This window comes from Coenobita brevimanus, chromosome 65 (genome assembly GCF_032717465.1).
Source record: "Coenobita brevimanus isolate Jiangsu-jjx chromosome 65, ASM3271746v2, whole genome shotgun sequence".
NCBI lineage: Eukaryota > Metazoa > Arthropoda > Malacostraca > Decapoda > Coenobitidae > Coenobita > Coenobita brevimanus.
Window position 1 is genome coordinate 45211168 of NC_137018.1, and position 19845 is coordinate 45231012.

Here is a 19845-nt window from a genome sequence, read left to right on the forward strand (position 1 = left end):
AGTTCACAAAATTTTTTTTATATATAGCATTTAAATCTTGTCGTCTAAGCTCCTTTTCCCAATCAGTTTCTAAGAAGTACTTCTTTAGGTCATGATAGTTTCCCATTTTATAGTTTAGGCTCGTTTTGTAGAGGTGTATGGTATGTAGGAGGACTGCTTGGCCTTGATAGCAGGCTGTGAAGCCTATGCCCAGAGTCGGACACATAAAAACAAAAAAAACTATGTCATATGCAATCCTGAAGTTGCAATTTAGTACTGCATGGTCGCTTTTGGCGAATGGAGGGTGATATATTAAATTGTCAGTATGGTTTTCTTGCCTAGTAAATATAAGATCTAACATTGAGGGTACATCGAGTCCTCTTTTTCTGGTGCTTTCCCTTACATGTTGCGTTAGGAAAAACTCCTGCACGAGATCCAGGAGCTTTTGGTCCCAACTGCTTTCTTGGCTTATTATATCTAGAGTATTCCAATTTATATTTGTATTAAAATCTCCAGTTAGTATAATTCTTTCCGATCTCTCATCCATTCTATGTAGTAATGCTCTTAAACTCTGAATTGTACTCTCCGCCAGGTCATCATATTCGCCTCCTTCCCATGTGTTTGATCTAGGTGGCATGTACAAATTGGCTACAATTGCTTTCCCTTCAGATGTACTGATTTCTACTGCAGTCATTTTCTACTTGTGAGGGTGTATCTAAATCTGTTTCTTTGACTTTTACATGTTTCTTAGTTAATATTATAATTCCTCCTCCCTTTTTTAAGTTCCTATCTCTTCTCCTTATATTGTATTCCTCAAAGTTTAGGATGTCATTTGATATAGGTATCAAATGTGTGTGTGTGTGTGTGTGTGTGTGTGTGTGTGTGTGTGTGTTCTTACCTAATTGTTCTTACCTAATTGTACCTTCACAGGAATGAGTCAGGCTCGTACTGTCCCGTGCATTAAACCATTTTTATCATGCATATCCTTAAATTTGTGAACAGTTTTGGCACACTACTTCATTCGGTAGTGCATTCCAGTGATCAATTGCCCTGTTTGCGAAACTGAATTTCCTTACGTCTTTATCGCCTCTCTGTGTAGTTTTTAGCAGTGTCCTCTTGCTGATGCTTCCCCATAATTTATATATTCATTGATGTCTATTTTCTCTTTCCCTGAGATGCATTTATATAGCATAATCATGTCTCCTCTTTTCCTTCTCTCCTGTAGTGAGTAGATTGTTTTTCTAGTCTTTCTTCGTAGCTGCCCTTAAGCTTGTAGCTGCCATTTGTAATTTTTCAGTCTTATCTATCTATTTTTCTAGATGATTCCATACTACTGATGCATATTCCAGAGTTGGTCTGATGAATGATGTTATTATCTTTCTCAGCATGTCTTCATTTATATACAGTATGTGAAGGCTGTTCTCGTATTAGCAAGCAATGTATACATGTTACCGGTACGTACCTTCTCACTGATTTGGTCATTTGGACATAATCTGTTATTGATAATTGTGTGTGTGTGTGTGTGTGTGTGTGTGTGTGTGTGTGTGTGTGTGTGTGTGTGTGTGTTTAGGTGTCCGACTTCAGGGCATAGGTTTCACAGCCTGCTCCCAAGCCCCAGTAGTCCTCCTACATACCATACACCTCTACATGTCACCACTCCGGCGCTAACACCCACCGTCCATTGAATATATGCTAGGGCTGTCTCATACAGGACTGTTGTATTGGTATTAGCGGGGGTATTTTTACATGTCGTACTACTACTATAACTACTCACCAGAGTATCGCAAGAAACGTTTCTAAATTATTACAGCACAAGAAATGCTGTCTCATTATGATTGGTTTCACGGAAAAAAATCAGAAATATGCAATTATTGTGAAAAAAGACACACAGATATGTTACAAAGTATACCGGTATTTCTTTACTGTAAAGAAAACATGTACCGGTACTCAAAATGATTATTATGTATGTTTTTAAATGTCCAATTTTCCAGTGCTCACAAAGACTATTAAATTGCACAGATGCAACATAGCCTTCATTGAACAGACAATACTTCACAATATTATATAAATGTTAGTTAACCAGTCTAGCCTACACTGTACAGAATATACAGCACAATGAGCCCATGGTTATCATGCATGTTTGGAACCGTGCCTAGTGCATGATAATGATTTTGTGCAATAACAAAAGCACTGAGCCATTAGGATTTGTCCTAATTGGTACCATGTACCCCACTTGCAGACCCAAATTTTCCCTTTTACAACAATTTACACCTACTAAATACATACTGTACATATTATATATTATGGTATCAGAAACATACATTGGCATGGTTAATAAAAAATGATGAAAAGTGCACAATAAGGAAGAAACACTTACCATATAGATCTGGTGACCTTGAGGTAAGGGGTTCTGAGGCTAAGGTGTGAAGTTAGTGGCCTCCACCACGTGGGATTAACTCCTCGAGAAAGGCTTCATCTTTGAATCCCTCAAAGTCATCAAACACCATAGATTTTGCACCATCATTATCACCAGAAACCAGCTTGGGCACATGATAATGTAGTTTTTTTTTAGCCCCCCCCCAAAAAAAAAAAAAAAAAAAGTGTGATATCACCAGGAGTGCAGATTTTCAGCCAGCAGTGATAAAAAAAAGCCGCTGTAACCAAGTATGTGATAACCAAGGGATCACTGTTTATTTATACTTTTCTTGTATATGTCTTACAATGGCTTAATTCTACTTCTGTTGTAATTGACAGAAAACTTGTATACAAACAACTGTTGTGATTGATGGAAAACTTGTTTACAACATCGTCGTTGCACATTTTCCCTTCCACGTACCATTATTATGACAAAGTTTTAGACATTCATGCATCAGACACCTGTTTATTTATTCAGCCAGTAGCAAAGAAATCGCCTGGCCTTTTATGTCGAAGTAAATATTTGTCACTTCATTTATCTTTCTTCTCATATGCACAACCATTATAGTGGCAGGTGGTGTGGTGACAGCAATCATCCAACCGATGTTGTGCTGCCTACCTCTTCCATCACTGTTAACATTCTGTTGCCCTCCTTTCTTCCTACCTCTCCTCCCCCTCTTGTACTTAACTTTCTTATTCTTCTTTCCCTTTCAGCCAGCCCTAGACTGTGACAAAACTGGTTTCCTGTAGCGCAGGACACCATTTACAATGCTGGGTGGTATCCATATCAGATCGTAGAATGAGGTGGAACCTCTTACTGTGCCCCAGTCACGTGGACAGCAATGCAAATGCAGCATCCACCCAAGAACTAATCTTCCACACTTTCCCCCCTGCCTTGCTGTGGCAATATGCTGTAAAACCACAAGGGAACATGGTATCACCACATGGGATGGCCCTGCAGGGGTGACTGCCTGCCTTTGGTTGATGGGTTAGACTAAGGTGACCAGAGTCCCGCTTTTAGGCGGGACAGTTCCGCTGTTTGGACGTCCGCCCCGCGTTTTTAATTGTGACTATAAATGTCCCACATTTTGAGCAAATTATCTTAATTGTCCCGCTTTTAGAAAATTACTATTGCATTTGATATAACATGACCTTTTATGAAATTAGGATGAATTGGAAAAATTATGCATAATCCTAACCAAATGAAATACCGAATTATTAATATAAACTCTGTAACGCTCACTAGCTGGTAACTTTGGTCGACTCATTCACTGTACCGTACGGTATGTTCGGAGTTCGTAGGAGACGTTAGTGTTTGATTAGCAGCCTCAGTTTGAGGTGTGGCGCAGCAGCGGTCGCAGTCACTGTAATGCTAGGTGAAAAAGACTCGACACCTCGGTCCTAGAACACCTAACGTGTAGCGGGGTCCCTTTTCGAGACCGGGGCTTAGTGCAAATAAGAGAGAGGTAGGACACAAAAACTCCAGCAGTAATCTGTACACGTGTATTCCTTCAGTCAGACACAAGACAGAACAGCAGATAGTACAAGACAGTATTTGGTGAGTGATAAAACCTTAACTAATTAATCAGTACCTCGCAGGATACTAGTTTAACAGACATTGATGCCAACACTCTAGGTTTAGTGTACAGGTTTACTTAGAACACAGGGTGGCGGTGCACGTGGGGAAGTCGAGGGGGTCTCACAGGGGGGGAGGGGTGGCGCACTGAGGGTCTGATTATAGTTATAGTAGTATCGAGTGGGAGTTGATGTTAAAGAGTTTGACTTGTTATTTTCTGGGAGCAAGGGGGTTTTGGTAATTTATTATAACACGAATCCAGGTTTTCACATACGCGTCGAATCCCGAGAGGAGATTTACTAAGGGAGGGTATAAGGCACTGAGAGTCTCGTTATGTTTATAGTAATATGAGGGGGAGGGTATTACTAACACTTTCTCTTTACCATTTGCTGGTAGCAAGAGACATTTGGATATTTTACTAATGGGAATCCCTCGGGTTGAGCGTCTTACGGATTTCATACAAGGGCGTTACTCCGAGTCTGATTCTTCAGCACTTGGACTCAACATTTGTTAATATTAATCCGCCCCGTGGTATCATTCATTCCCCCTCTATCTTCTCGTGAACACCTGACCTGTTATTCGGGGTGCACTATGTCACTATATCTCTGTTACACTAACTTGGGGCAATGTCACACTTAACATGAATCACTTATACGGTGGGGGCGGCTGGGAGACACGCCGGCGACGATTCTGCCGGGACTGGGGCACCGCCAGGGAGGGCTTGCCGAGAGGGCACGGGGCGACTTGCAGAGGCGTATTCTCTCGTCCGGGGCTGCAGGTGGCGAAGGGGCCCGTATTCTTCGGGCTGGGTACAGGGGTGTGGCCCTCAGGACTGGGCCCAAACAGGTCCAGAAATCTCTGGCTCAGGTCTTGGCCGGAGGTGGAGGTCTTCTGCCGTTGGGGCATAGGGAGGTCTCGCCCGGGGGTCCTGGGGAGGGCCTGGAGTACCCTAGGGCTTCGGTCCCCAGAGCCAGGAGGCACTGTCAGGGAGGGACTGCGGCACCGACCTGAATCAGGGTCCGTCAGATGGGTCTTCTCCAGGGCCAGGCTTAGGGAGCAGAGGCCAGGGGAGGCGTTAGGGCCTCTCCTGCGTCGGGAGTCCAGGCCCTCGTCTCACGCTGGAGCGGCGGGGCTACTCTCACCTGTCTCCGGCCGTGGGGCCCGGCTACTGGCTGTGGCTTCCCAAGGGCGCGGCTGTGAGGCGCCAAGGCCCGGCTACTGGCCATGGCCTGAATGGGGGAATCAGCGCGCCTCTGGATGCCTTCGGAGTGGCTACCGGCCGTCTGACGAAGGTGGGAGCGGCTACAGGCCGACTCCTGCAGGAGGGTGGGGGAGCGGCTGCAGGCCGACTTGGGGGCAGCACCTTTGGAGCGACTACTGGCTGTCTGACAAAGGCGGGAGCGACTACAGGCCGTCTCCTTCTGCCGGAGGGAGGAGCGGCTACAGGCCGACTCGGGGGCAGCACCTTCGGAGCAGCTACCAGCCGTCTCCTTCTGCTGGAGGGAGGAGCAGCTACAGGCCGACTCAGGGGCAGCACCTTCGGAGCGGCTACCAGCCGTCTGATGAAGGCGGGAGCGACTACAGGCCATCTCCTTCTGCCGGGGGGAGGAGCGGCTACAGGCTGACTCCTGCAGGAGGGGGTGTAGGGTGGCTGCAGGCCGTCCCTTGTTCACCGATGGGGTGCAGCGGCTGGGCGTGGTGCAGTGAGCTGGGCGTGGTGCCACACGACTTCCCCAACGTGCTGGCGACTGTAGGGGCCATTGAACAGGTGGAAGATCTCCCAGTCCCTGCCCAACCTGATATTCCCCCATATGCCCTGATGGAAGAAAATGTGAAACTGCTGGAAAAGTGGTTCCTGGAGCACTTTGGGCACACGACATTAACAGTGATCCTCACCCCGGCCTGCCGGAGATGAAAGGGCCAGCCCACCACATCCACCTGCACCCCTGTTCAAAGCCGTACGCAGTGCACACAGCATCAGTCCCCCAACACTTCTACGATGAAGTTCGCCAGCAGTTGGAAGAAGGCATAAGGAAGGGTATCATCGAGCCCGTACTGGCTGGAGAATCCACGGAGTGGTGTTCCCACATGGTGATGGTCCTGAAGAAAGATGGACGGCCGTGCAGAACGGTGGACCATCAGCAACTCAACCAGGCAAGCCAGTGGGAGACTTACTACACCCACTCCCCATTCGATGCAATCACCAGCGTGCCGAAGCACATGTTCAAAACAGTAGCAGACACTTATTTGGGTTACTACCAGGTCCCCGTGGATGAGGAGAGCAAGAAGCTGACCACCTTCATTACCCCATGGGGCCGCTTCTGCTACTGGCGCACACCCATGGGCCACTGTGCAGGGCCGGACGCCTTTACCAAGCGCCTCGACGATGCTACAGCAGAGATCCCCAGGAAACTAAAATGTGTCGATGACACGCTCCTGCACGACCATAGCATTGCTGATGCTTTCTTGCCCACATACCAGTTCCTGTGAATGTGTGCGGAAAATGGGATCATGCTCTACCCAGACAAATTCTGCTTCTGCAGCAGAAGTGTGACCTTCGCAGGTTAGCTGCTCGGCTGGGAGGAGTGTCAGCCTAGCCAGGACTTGCTAGGAAGTACCATATAACAAGTTTCCAGATGCTGCCACGCCCATCCCTCACAGATATCTGGTCATGGTTCAGGCTGGTGAACCAGGTGGTGCCATTTCTCACCGCCGCACCACTCATGGAGCCCTTTAGGGACTTACTGAAAAAACTGTCAGGGAAAGTGGTGTACTGGGACAGCCAACTCCAGTCCATTTTAGGGTCGTCAAAGGAGGCTATAGGCAAGCTGCAGTGGAGGGCCTCCAGTATTATGATGACACACCACCCAGAGCAGTGTTCACTGACTTCAGCAGGCTTGGCATCAGTTTTGTGGTCATGCAGCAGTACTGCCAGTGTGTAACTCAAGAGGCCCCCCTGTGCTGCAAGGGAGGCTGGAAACTGGCCCTGTGCGGCAGCCACCATCTAACATCGGCCGAGGAGAACTACTGAGTGTTGGAGGGAGAGGTCCTTCCCATCACATGGTGCCTGAAAAAGGTGCGCCTATTCCTGCTGGGATGTCCAGACCTCATCTTCACCTCAGACCACCGTGTGCTCATCAAGATCTTCGAGGACAAAGATCTGAAAGACATCAGCAACCCCTGCACACTCATCCTCAAGGAGAAGACACTGATGTACTCATTTTTCATAAAGTACCTGAAGGGGGAGGCAAGCTGCGTAGCAGACGCACTGTCAAGATACCCCCTGCTATGAGGTGGACCGGATGAGACAGACCTGGAGGAAGACAAGGCTATATGTGCTGCGGTTGCGGCAGTGATGGCCTGTGCCCTGGAAGATGAAGAAGGTGCCATTGTGGACCTCCATCAAGTGGAGGAGGAAGCACACCAGGACAAAGACTTCAGGCTCCTCTGTAAATGCCAAGGAGTGGGCTGACCAGAAGGACGAGGAGCTGATAGCACTCCACTCATTTTACAGGATGAGGAGACACCTGTCATGCCAGGGGGACACTGTCATGTATGCCAATGATGAGGGACACCTGCGACTCGTAATTCCCACAGCCCTTCGACGCGCAGTCCTAGCCAACCTCCACGCAGGTCACTAAGACAGGGACTCCATGCTCAGGCATGCCAGGCAATGCATGTACTGGCCTGACATAGATGCAGAGGTGGAGCAGAAGTGGAGGCACTGTCAAGTACTGTATGCTAAATCGGTACCCCATCACAACCCATGGAAAACTTGGTGCCCACACCCCCACCGGAGTACGGTACCCCTTCCAGCAGGCAATGGCTTATCTGTTCCAGCCGGAGGAGGAGGAGTACATCACTTATGAAGACAGATTAAGTGGTTGGCTGGAGGTGGAGCATCTACCCAGGGACACTGCCAGCTCACGGCTCATAACAGCCTTTCGTAAGTGGTTCAAATGGTATGGTATCCCGGAGGTCCTGTCTTGTGATGGGGGTTCGAATCTCATGAGTGCGAAAATGAGGACATCCCTATCTGCGTGGTGTGTGCAGCTGAGTGTCATTGGCCCATTACCCACAGTCCAACGGCCAAGCAGAGGCTGGAGTCAAGTCTGCCAAGAGCCTGTTGAGGAACAACACTAGCCCAGGAGGCTCCCTGGACTTGGATGCAGCTGCCAGGGCCATATTGCAGTATCTCAACAGCCTGCTACATGATACTGACACATCCCCAGCCAAGCTGCTGATGGGTCGTCAGCTGAGAGACTCCGTACTCATTGCCAAAGAACACTACAGAATCAGCAGGTGGTGGGCTGGGATGCTGAGAAGCAAGGAACGGTCCATGGCCCACACTGAGGATGCAGCGGCCACGAGATTCAACCAGACGGCGCACTACCTCGCCCCTCTCAACCCAGGCCAGGGGGTGCGCCTACAGAACCAGGAGACGGGTTGGTGGGACCATATAGGGGTCATTGTTGACACACCAGCCCCAAGGCAATACCTGGTGTGGCTGGATGGCAGTGGGCGAGCCTCCCTCAGGAAACGCTGCCACCCATACCACTATGAGGAGACAGGGGAACAGACACCCACCATGCACGGTGAGGATGGTCCCTGGTGGGAGGATGACCACTGGGGGGAGGTCCCCCAGCCTTTCCCTCTCCTGGGGAGGCCATGGAGCACTATGGTGTGCCCCAGGACTCCTAGAAAACTATATGCCATGACATTGCAGTGTTTCACACCCTTAGGCATGTTAAGGTGTTTTGTAATGTGTATAACCTTGTTGTGCTTATATCATGATACCAGAGCATTGGTTGCTCCAGCGCATGTAATTAAGTTATCCTTAAGTCAACATATATGTAACATGTAAATTTTGCCAACATGGCCTCACTGTTTCTACCACCCTCCTGGTCCTTACTCCAACACACACACACACACACACACACACACACACACACACACACACACACACACACACACACACACACACACACACACACACACACACACACACACACACACACACAAAGTGGGTGGTTACTGTCCCCCTGGAGCAAGGGGGCGGGTGTGTGCGTGTGTGAAGGTCACAGCCTTGCCCTTAGATCGGACTATACGAGCTCTCAGCTCCCTTCCGGGAGGGTAAAAGCTGATGATCACGACCATCAAGTGATCCTGACCGACACGGTGAATTACACACACACACACACAGTTGATCCATCCATCCATCAATATTAGTTGCAGTTTATTTGATCATAAGTAAATCACACTCTAATCAATGCTGCACTGTTTTTCCAGGTGACCATCACTGTGGTAACTGCACCTTCATTTTGACTTTTAAAACCCAAATTTGCCGGTAGAGACTATTGTATACCTATTCAGATTCAGGTTTATCTGTACTGGGATAATCAACATCATTATCATGATTATACGTGCATTGCCTTGCAGGTGCGAAGGAAGTGCCTACCAGTGCTTAGAACATTCAACTTTTCATGGCCAGCTGCCTTGGACTGCTCACGTCTACCGACCCCAGGAAAGAACGCTCTCTGTATGGAACTGCCCAGCATCAACACCACTTCTTCCAATGAACCTCCTGATCCCCCACCTCACCCTGGACACACACAAAGACCCTCTCATCCCATGGTCAGTTTTCAGAATTACTGCAATTGTACAGATCTCTCTCTCTTTTTTTTTTTTTTTTTTTTTTTTTTTTTTTTAACTATACAGGATATTTACCATTTTTCAGTTTTTATTCCTACAGTACTTCTGTGACTGATCAGTTAATCTGCATAGCTTCCTTTTTGTTGTTGACTGAGTTTCTGAAAGTGCTCAAGTTACAATTAAAAGAGGTATTTGCCATATAATATCTTCTGTTTCCAGGAGCCAGTAGCATCGGTGTGCCCTCCGAGGCAGACGTGGGTTGGAGTGCGTGAAGGGGGCATGTGTGTGGGACGTTGTCACCAAGACATCCTCTTCAGACGCTCAGACAAACAGTTTGCTGAGGTGTGCCCCTGGCTTAAAGGCATGACCGTGTGGTTTGAAATTTATTTTTATGAGTGTCATTGGCACTGCAGTTGGCCTTAATGTTGGGAATACAGTGTGTGCAGTGCATGGAAAGACTTGTCATATATATGGAAACATATTTGGAAACTGCCAGTAAATTATATTTCTTGACATTACTGATGTTCTGTTCTGCATGATTTTGAACAAAATACAGATTCCCCATCTCCCATTATATACAGTCTATCTGTATGTCTATAGCCAGTTGCCATAATCCCTTAAAGAGTGGCCATTTGTCTTTGAGTTAGTGGTTTTATGGGTAGGGGCACTAACCCTCTGGCAACTCACTTATTAGCACTTAAGGGGACACATGTGGGTCAGATATATATATATATATATATATATATATATATATATATATATATACTCCTGGGGGTATTTTTTTTTTTTTTTTTTCAAGAACACTCCCCCAGTATCCCTGCTTGTCGTACAAGGCGACTTAAAGGGTTGGCGGAGGGTTAGTGCCCCACCCTGAAAAACAATTAACTAAAAAGATGAACAAGAAGCTTCGGACGAGGACTGACCAAAAGATGACAACCAAGGACCGGACAAAGGACATAGTAATTGCAACATGGAATGTAAGAGGTGCAAATGATGAGGTGAAAGAGAGAGAGATTGTCCAGGTGCTTGAGGGTGCGAAAGCTGATGTATGTGGAGTAACTGAAAATAAATGGAGAGGTGAGAGTGTGAGAAAATGGGAGTATGGGTGGGGTATACGTGCAGATGTAGATGAGAATGAGAGGGCAAAAGAAGGAGTGTGTATAGTTGTGAGTAAAAGATGGAAGAAGAACATAAGAGAGTATGGATCAGCTGGGTCAAGGATTGTGTGGGTAAGATCGAAAGTTGGAACACAAATGTGGGCGAATGTGTGCATGTATGCGCCAATGCAAGATCGTGCAAGCAGAGTGAGAGAAGAATTCTGGACAAATGTGGAAGTGTGCATGGAAAAGTTTGGAAGGAATGAGAGAGTGTTTTTGATCGGTGATATGAATGGTAAAGTAGGGAATGTGAAGGTGGATGGAATAGTTGGTGAGTGGGGTGTGCCTGCTGAGATAGATGAGAATGGCAGTGCGTTAGTGGACATTTGTGCTGGGAGGGGGTTGGTGATAGCCAATACCCTCTTCAGGCGTAAAATGATCCACAGGTATTCATGGCAAGTGATGAGAAAGGTGGGTGGTGAAATGAATGAAAGGAAAGCAATGTTTGATTATGTGTGTGTGGATGAAAGGATGCGAAGATGTGTAATGGATGCAAGAGCTTATAGAGGTTGGGGGAGTGGACTTTCTGACCACTACTTGGTGGTGGCCAGAATCAAGATCCAAATAAGATGGAGAAATAGAAGAAGGGAAGGACGGGAAGGAGTATTTGCAAGGAGAGTGGAAAGGTTACAAGAGGATGAGAAAAAGGCAGAATATAAGAGAGAAGTGGAGGAACGATTGGGCAAATATGAATTGGAGCAGATGGGGGATGTGGAAGGTGTGTGCAGGATATTCACAGAAGAAATATGTGCAGCATGTGATGTGGTGTGTGGGATGAAAAGACGAAGGGGGGTACAAGGAACAGCGTGGTGGAATGAAGAGGTGAGACAGGCTGTGGCACAAAAGAAGAAAGCATACAATGAATGGATGAGAAATAGGGGCGTGGAAGAAGTTGAGAGCCGGAAGAGAGAGTTATATGTAGAAAGAAAGAGAGAGGTGAAAAGATTAGTAAGAGAGAGTAAGAAGAGAGTGGATGAGGAATTTGGAAGGAATTTGAGTGTAAAGTGGAGGGACTGTAAGAAAATGTTCTGGAAAGAGGTGAAGAGAGTAAGACAGGTTGGAAGTGAAGTTAGCAGAGGAGTGAAAGATATAGATGGTAGATTACTAGTGGAGAAGGGAGAAAAAGTAAGCAGATGGAGAGAACACTTTAAGGAATTGTTGAACATAAAGGATGGAAGTAATGTGAGTATAAGTGGCTGGGGAATGGCTGGGAGAAGGAGGGAGGTGAGAAGACAGGAAGAAATCAGTAGGATAGAAGTTGTGGAAGCAATGAAGAAAGTTAAATTGGGGAAAGCCCCAGGAATTGATGGAGTGTGTGGACACTTTAAGGAATTGTTGAACATAAAGGATGGAAGTAATGTGAGTATAAGTGGCTGGGGAATGACTGGGAGAAGGAGGGAGGTGAGAAGACAGGAAGAAATCAGTAGGATAGAAGTTGTGGAAGCAATGAAGAAAGTTAAATTGGGGAAAGCCCCAGGAATTGATGGAGTGTGTGGTGAAATGCTGAAGCATGGGGGAGAGACAGTAGTAGAATGGATGTGGAAAATGTGCAGATTGGCCTGGGAGGAGGGTAGAGTCCCGCAGGATTTGAAGTCAGGTATAATTATTCCCTTGTACAAAGGAAAAGGGGAAAAAGAAGTGTGTGGTAATCATAGGGGCATTTGTCTTCTTAGTATAATAGGAAAAGTGTATGGTAGGATACTTATTGACAGAGTTAGAGAAAGAACAGAGGAATTAGTTGGAGAAGAACAGGGAGGCTTTAGGAAGGGAAGAGGTTGTGTAGATCATATATTCATTCTTAGATCTTTAGTGGAAAAGTTTCCAGAGAAGTGAAAGAAGTTGTATGTGCTTTCATGGATTTGAAGAAAGCATATGACAGGGTGGATAGACAAGGATTGTGGAAAGTATTAAGAATATATGGAGTAGATGGGAAGTTGTTGAATGCTGTGAAGAGTATGTATGATGGTGCTAAGGCTGCAGTGCGTGTGGATGGTGAACTGAGTGAATTTTTCTCTTTGAAGGTTGGGTTGAAACAGGGATTTGTCACGTCTCCATGGTTGTTCAATCTGTGTATGGATGGGGTAATAAAAGAGGTACAAGGTAGAGTAGTGGATTTTGGAGTGGCCCTGGTGAGAGAGGGTAGTGTTTGGAAACTCCCTGTACTGTTGTTTGCAGATGATACTGTGTTGTTGAGTGAAGACGAAGGGGAGCTGCAAGGCTTGGTGGTTGAGTTTGGGAGAGTGTGTAAGAAACGGAATCTAAAGGTGAATGTAGGGAAAGTAAAGTGATGGTCTTTGAGAGATGTAAGTCAGTGAATGTACAGTGAGGTTGGATGGTGAGGAATTGGAAAATGTGAGTATGTTTAAGTACTTGGGTAGTGTGATGAGTAAGGATGGAGGTTTGGAGGGTGAAGTGCTGGAAAGGGTACAGCAGGGAAGAATGGTTGCTGGTTCCTTGAAAGCAGTGATAAGAAACAGGGAAGTGAGCATGGAAGTGAAAAAATTACTACATGACAGTATTGTGATACCAACTCTAACGTATGGAAGTGAAGCTTGGACATTGTTGGAAGGACACAAGTCAAGAGTGAGAGCAGTGGAAATGAGTTATTTACGAGGAGCCTGTGGAGTCACATGGAGAGACAGGCTGACAAATGAGGATATAAAGGAGCGTTGCGGTGTGGGTGTGGATATGATAGGAAGCGTTAGGAGGAATACACTGAGGTGGTTTGGCCATGTGAGGAGAGGATGGAAGGTGAAAGACTGATGAACAGAGTGTATGTGAGTGAGGTGGAGGGGGGAGAGGGAGGGGGAGGCCAAGGATGAGATGGTGGGATGGGGTGGAGAGGTATATGAGTGAGGGGGTGTGAGTATATATATATATATATATATATATATATATATATACTTACAGCTGATACTGTAAATAGGGGAAATGGCAATCACCTTTATACTGTACATAGGTAACTGAAATCTATTAGGCAATTATTCTATTAATTACTGTGGACTTCATAGCAAAACAGCTCATTAACAAAGGTGACGTACACTATAATGAAGACTTTCTGTACACCCTTACCATACCTTCCTTTCTGTAGGTGTGGATGCTGGTGTGGGCTGGTCTGTGCTTTATATCGACACTTTTCACTGTGCTCACCTTCTGGTTGGAGCCAAGCCGCTTCCGCTACCCCGAGCGCCCCATCATCTGCCTCTCACTCTGCTACCTCCTCTACTGTCTGGCATATCTCAGCAGGTTGGGAGAATCACTCATGCCATGAGCTTCATCAGTCAGATGACATCTTTTTTAGTTAGTCCTCCCTTCATCCAGCTGATTTTGATAGTCTCAGGAGGCATTTTAGGTTGTTTTTGGGGTTCCAGACTCATCTGAATTTGAAATCAGTGGACCGTTGGCTGAAGTTGCCCTTCTCCAGCAGTCTGCCATCCATCTTTCATGGGATAAGGTCGGAGAATTGAAGGACATTTGTATAACCAGGCAGCAGCTATATCAGTGTCACTACATGAAGACATCCCTCTCCAGCATCTCTTTTCGTAGTGCAGGTGTTAATTATCTATCAGTAGCATATACAGATACAGAGGGGAAACAAAATGGCTACAGAGGAGGTACTTAGAGAATATGAGTATAACTGTCTAGGCCAAGGAGTTTAGTTTTGTTGGTGATGTTGGTGACATACAGTATCCAGTCATCATCATATCCTTCAAAAATTATCACTTAAAACTGGGAGCTTGTCCACTATTTGTGCCTGTCATTTAAAATAATTCTGTCCATAGTGTACATAATAGTGGAGTAGTAGTATGATGAACATTATTCCTGTGGTAGGCTGGTGGTGCCAGTGGAAGTCCTGTCATGTGAGATGTCCCCAAATGGAATATCACACCTTATAGTAGAGGGGCTACAGTCAACTGGATGCATCATCACATTCATCCTTCAGGTAAGTTTAACCCCTTCAGACCAAGTACAGACATAATTTTTATTTTTATTCTCTCTGCTGTCAGATGACTGCATTTTCCTTAAGGGAGAAAGAAAGCTTTATCTGAACCTCCATTTCAGAAAGTCTATCCAAACTTTATTACAATTTTCTAGAGAAGCAAGACCTCATCAGTTTAAGGCTCTGTGAACCAGTCTAAAGTGGAGCGATAAAGTGATCCTTTGTGGAGTCAGCCATGAAAAAAAAAAAGAAATGCTGCCAATAGTATTGGTACAGAACTATGTAAAACTTACAAAAACTAAATTTTTGCAAGCAGCCAAGATTTTTAGTTGTGAAATGCTCAGATATATGATATTTTTCGGTTTACAGTATTATTTTGGAATGGCATCGGGACTGTGGTGGGTGGTATTGACACTGACGTGGTTTCTCTCCGCGGGCAAAAAGTGGTCGTCTGAGGCTCTTGCAGCTTATGCTTCCTACTTCCATGCAGCTGCTTGGGGCCTGCCTGCCATGGCCACCATTATAATCCTTGCACTGAAGCAGGTGAATACACACATTATTTTATTCATGGAATGTATGAGTGCTGATTTTGAAATATTTCAGACATCCTAGAAGTATTATCAACAGAAATTTTATATTCTTGACTGTTTAGTTTGTACTTTAATTATACTGTAGTTATATAATTACTACATCCATACATCCATCATCCATTCCTACATTGCCCCATGAGGAGCGTAGGAGCCTGGGGCTAGGCAGTTGGTCCCAACATTTAAGATGAGAGTAACCAGCCTCACTCATCCCTGAGTGGCATTACATGAACAATCAACCCCAACCACCCCTTGGATATAAACCTGCACTGGCTCAATCTGATTGGAGGGCAGTAATTACCCACTAAACCACCAGGTGCCAAAATTTGGTTATATGGTTACCACCCAGCATAGTAAATGGTTTCCTGGTGTACAGGAAACCATTTGGCTTGTCACTCAGTGTAGAGTCACCCACAGGCAGAAGGAAGAGGAAAGAATGAAGGAAAGAAAGACAGAAGAGGGAGTGTAAAGTTACCCGTAGGTAGAAGGACAAGGAAAGAATGAAGGAAAGGAAGACAGAAGAGGATGGAAGGAAAGACTGATGGAGGAGAGAAAAGGGCAGATACCAGACAGCAGCACTACATCAAGTGAGTGGATGGTGAGCACCCCCACCTACCACAAATAATTACTACAGTATTAGTAAAAAAATTTCATTATTCATTTATGTTAGTTTGCCTAATTTGCTTCATATCATACTTATTTCTCATTGATGAACATCTTGCTCTCTCCAGAAAATTTCAGTATGTTCTTGACCTCATCATTTTTCTTACCTGTCTTCTCTCAGTGCACATTTCACCTTCATTTAATCACAGGTGGATGGAGATGAGCTTGTTGGTCTATGCTACGTAGGAAACTTGCGTGGTTGGGCCCACATGGCATTTGTAATAGCACCACTGTCTGCCCTCCTGGCACTGGGCACACTATTTATCATCCTGGGCTTTGTGGCACTCTTCCGTATCCGCCGGACCATCAAGAGTGAGGCAGACAACAGCGTAAGGGGAGACACAGGTGAGGCAATGGTACTGAATGACAACTCAGTAGATGAGGAAAGTTGTGGGAAGGTAACAGATTGTGGGCAATTTTTGGCACCTTTCAGTCATGATTTGATGATTCTGTGGTTCTACAGTTGTGGACATAAATACTGAATCAGTATATAATAATAATAAAAAGACAGTAAGCAGTGACTTTACATTTCCAGTGATTTAATCTTCAAGAATCCAATAAACTTTTTAGAATATAGTGGTACATAAATTTCGTCAACTGTTTGACTAAAAAGTGGAGCAATGTGTTTGTGTACAAATTTACTTCAGCCCACAATATTAAGTACAGCATAATGGATGTACCTTAACACAAAATGTATGCCAGACTTTGGGAAATGGGTATCAGAGGTGTATGGTATAGTTTAAGACAGATTAGATGATGATTCAGTGAATGAATTTTTTTTGTAAAATTTTCAAATCTCACATATTGTCCTACTATTAAGAGCTTCACTAGCAGATGTCCTCCCCCCAGCAATGTAGAGGAGACTTACCCATGGCATTCATATACCACCTACTTTTGATAAGTCTTCTCCACATGACTGTGGGCAGGAAATCAGCAGATGGTCCACTTAATACCTATGAAGTGGTTGAGATATGGAAATCAGTTTGTATATCATATAGTACTTAATCCATATAACTAATTTCTAAGGTCTGGCACACATTTTGCCATACATTCTGTGTAATAGCAAATTATGAGATTATGTTTTTGGTTGTACAACTCTGTGTTTGTATACAGTAACTTGGAAATCAGTTTGTATATCTTATAGTACTTAATCCATATAACTAATTTCTAAGGTTTGGCACACATTTTGCCATACATTCTGTGTAATAGCAAATTATGAGATTATGTTTTTGGTTGTACAATTCTGTGTTTGTATACAGTAACTGTGTTATGAAGTGACTTATGTTTCTTTGCTACAGGCACAGCCCTACCATTGTCACCACCACCTCACCAAGCAGCCAACAATGTGACCAAACTTGAGAAGTTGATGGTGCGCATTGGAGTGTTCTCAGTACTGTACACAGTGCCAGCCGTGTGTGTCATCGCCTGCAACGTGTACGAGCATGTCAGCCAGGAACGGTGGCGAGTGTTAACTTCTGTAGCAGCACTTCAATGTGGCACCGGTTATCATGGCCACACTGGATCACATTATCGCTACCATGGGGCCAGTGGAGGTGGCCAGGGTGTAGGTGAGTGCTGACAAATCTTTAAAATCTTCAGTCTGATCATGTTTTCTTGTTTAATTCTTGCTGTCTCAGGATTATTTTATTAACTTTACAAATGTTTTAAAAAATAGAGGGGTTAGTTATAGCCTTCATTAGCCCTTTTCACTACTAAGGATCCTTCTCAAGTTTAAAAAAAAAAAAAAAAAAAAAAAAATGTCCCTATTATCTCATGTTCTACTAACAACCTCTCCATAATTTAACCGTATTGAGTTACTGCCTACTTCTTCCTTCGCCTTTATCATTCTTTTTCTGTGTGCCCTCCTCGCCTCCTACTTCTCCCATCTTTCCTGCCACATTTTTTTTAACTCTTCCATCCTTTTCAGGTGGCTTTACATTAAGTGACAAGCTTAATGGTTTCCTGTAAGTCAGAAAATCACTTACAACAATGGTGGTAACCATGTAACCAGCCCATACTTGTTCCCTACGTCAACCTGTGGGTTGGCGAAGGGTTAATGCCCCTCCCTGTAAAACATCTAAGTCAAATGGCCACCCCTTACAGGATTATAGCACCTGGCTATAGGTAGATAGATAGATGGAATACGGTATTGTATTATACTGTCATTTAACCCTCTACTGCTGTTTGAACTAATAACCCCATAGTTTCATGTTCCCATCTATTGCACCATTTCATGTATAATGGCAAAACTTTACCATTCTTCAGTCCTCCATCCTTCCAATACCATCACTTGTCTCTGCTGTACTTCAACAGTTAATCAGTTGCAGCAGTCCTTTTGAGATTAAGAGTGTGATTTTCTCACTTCTGATCAGAGTGCACCCTGGAACAGAGCATACCATCTGTGGAGATCTTCATGCTTAAGATCTTCATGTCGCTGGTTGTAGGCATCACCTCAGGAATGTGGATTTGGTCCTCAAAAACAGTATGTCCCTGTGGATCTTTTAATGCAGATAATGCATATCATATTTTTAAAATAATGAATAATCACAGAAGACGTAAATACAGATCAGAATAATAATATTACTCTTGATGCAGGTTATGCTGTGGCAAAAATTCTTTCAAAACCTGCATGGAGGCCGAAGTCAGATGTTGAGAAAAAAGGGTGGTCACATGTACCAGACACCTACAGAACACACAGGTGCAGCTGCTGTTAAGACAACAAATGGCCACAACTACCAGTCTGCTGTTACCACTCAACCACTGCCACAACATCATGCTTCCCACACTCCACCATCTCAGGCACCTCAGCTCCCTAGTGGGCGATCTCACCGGTTGCCTACAATGCACCTGTCACAAGTCTGAGGTCCATAACTCTTGGGCCTTAGATTATTATTATTATTATTTTTTTTTTTTAATGTCAGGTGAGTACCATTTTTGTAATGTATTTGTTCTACACATTACCAACATTTTCATTCATTCACCTCATTTGCCAAGGATTCATCATACAGTAGTAGTGTTTAATCTGTTTGTGGTATTGATGAGAAATTTATAGTTATATCGTTAAATAGTACAATTTTTTTTATGGATAAATATTTACATGTGGATCGTTAATGCTATGCTGACTTCCAAAGAAGAACCAAGTATGTAAGGATATTAAGTGTGCTTGTTAGGTGTGTCCTAACATTATTATGAGGCTTTGCGTATTGAAGAGATGAAGACAACAGAAGCAAGTTTTGAGAAAATGGGGTCTAAAGTATTTTGGTTTTTATTTTGATGTAAGTTTTTTTAATAAGAGCTCAGTTACAACATATCTGTCTATCTATCTATTGCCAGACGCCTTAATCCCGTATGGGGTGGCCACAATCAAATCGCCTCCACGTCGCCCTGTCCCTTGCCATTTCACTGCGCTGCTCCCAGCTCACACCCCTTTCTCTCATACATCTCTCCACTCCATCCCTCCATCTCATCCTCGGCCTCCCCCTTCTCCTTCCCCCCTCCACCCCACCCACACACACACATCCCGCCAGTCTCCCACCCTCCACCCCCTCACACGGCCAAACCACCCCAGTGCGCTCCTCCCAACACTTCCTGACACATCCACATCCACACCACAATGCTTCTTTATATCCTCATTTGTCAAACTGTCTCTCCATGTGACTCCACGGGCTACTTTTAAATAACTCATTTCCACTGCTTTCACTCTTGACTTGTGTCCTTCCAACAACATCCACACTTCACTTCCATACGTTAGAGTTGGTATCACAATACTGTCATGTAGTAACTTTTTTACTTCCATGCTCACTTCCCTGTTTCTTATCACTGCTTTAAAGGAACCAGCAACCTTTCTTCCTTGTTGTATCCTTTCAGGCACTTCAC

The 19845-nt window shown here is 44.8% G+C and overlaps 1 protein-coding gene across 1 annotated transcript in view; it reads left to right on the forward strand.

The window, feature by feature from the left end:
* LOC145404994 (frizzled-10-B-like) overlaps window positions 1-18831 on the forward strand; it is a 54824-nt gene extending 35993 nt beyond the window's left edge. The window contains exons 3-11 of the mRNA XM_080276496.1: window positions 9410-9604; window positions 9845-9964; window positions 13871-14025; window positions 14611-14722; window positions 15089-15262; window positions 16119-16314; window positions 17268-17537; window positions 18342-18451; window positions 18565-18831. Coding sequence (XP_080132622.1) covers window positions 9410-9604; window positions 9845-9964; window positions 13871-14025; window positions 14611-14722; window positions 15089-15262; window positions 16119-16314; window positions 17268-17537; window positions 18342-18451; window positions 18565-18831 — 1599 coding nt within the window. The remainder of the gene's footprint in view (window positions 1-9409; window positions 9605-9844; window positions 9965-13870; window positions 14026-14610; window positions 14723-15088; window positions 15263-16118; window positions 16315-17267; window positions 17538-18341; window positions 18452-18564) is intronic.
* Window positions 18832-19845: the final 1014 nt, after the last annotated feature.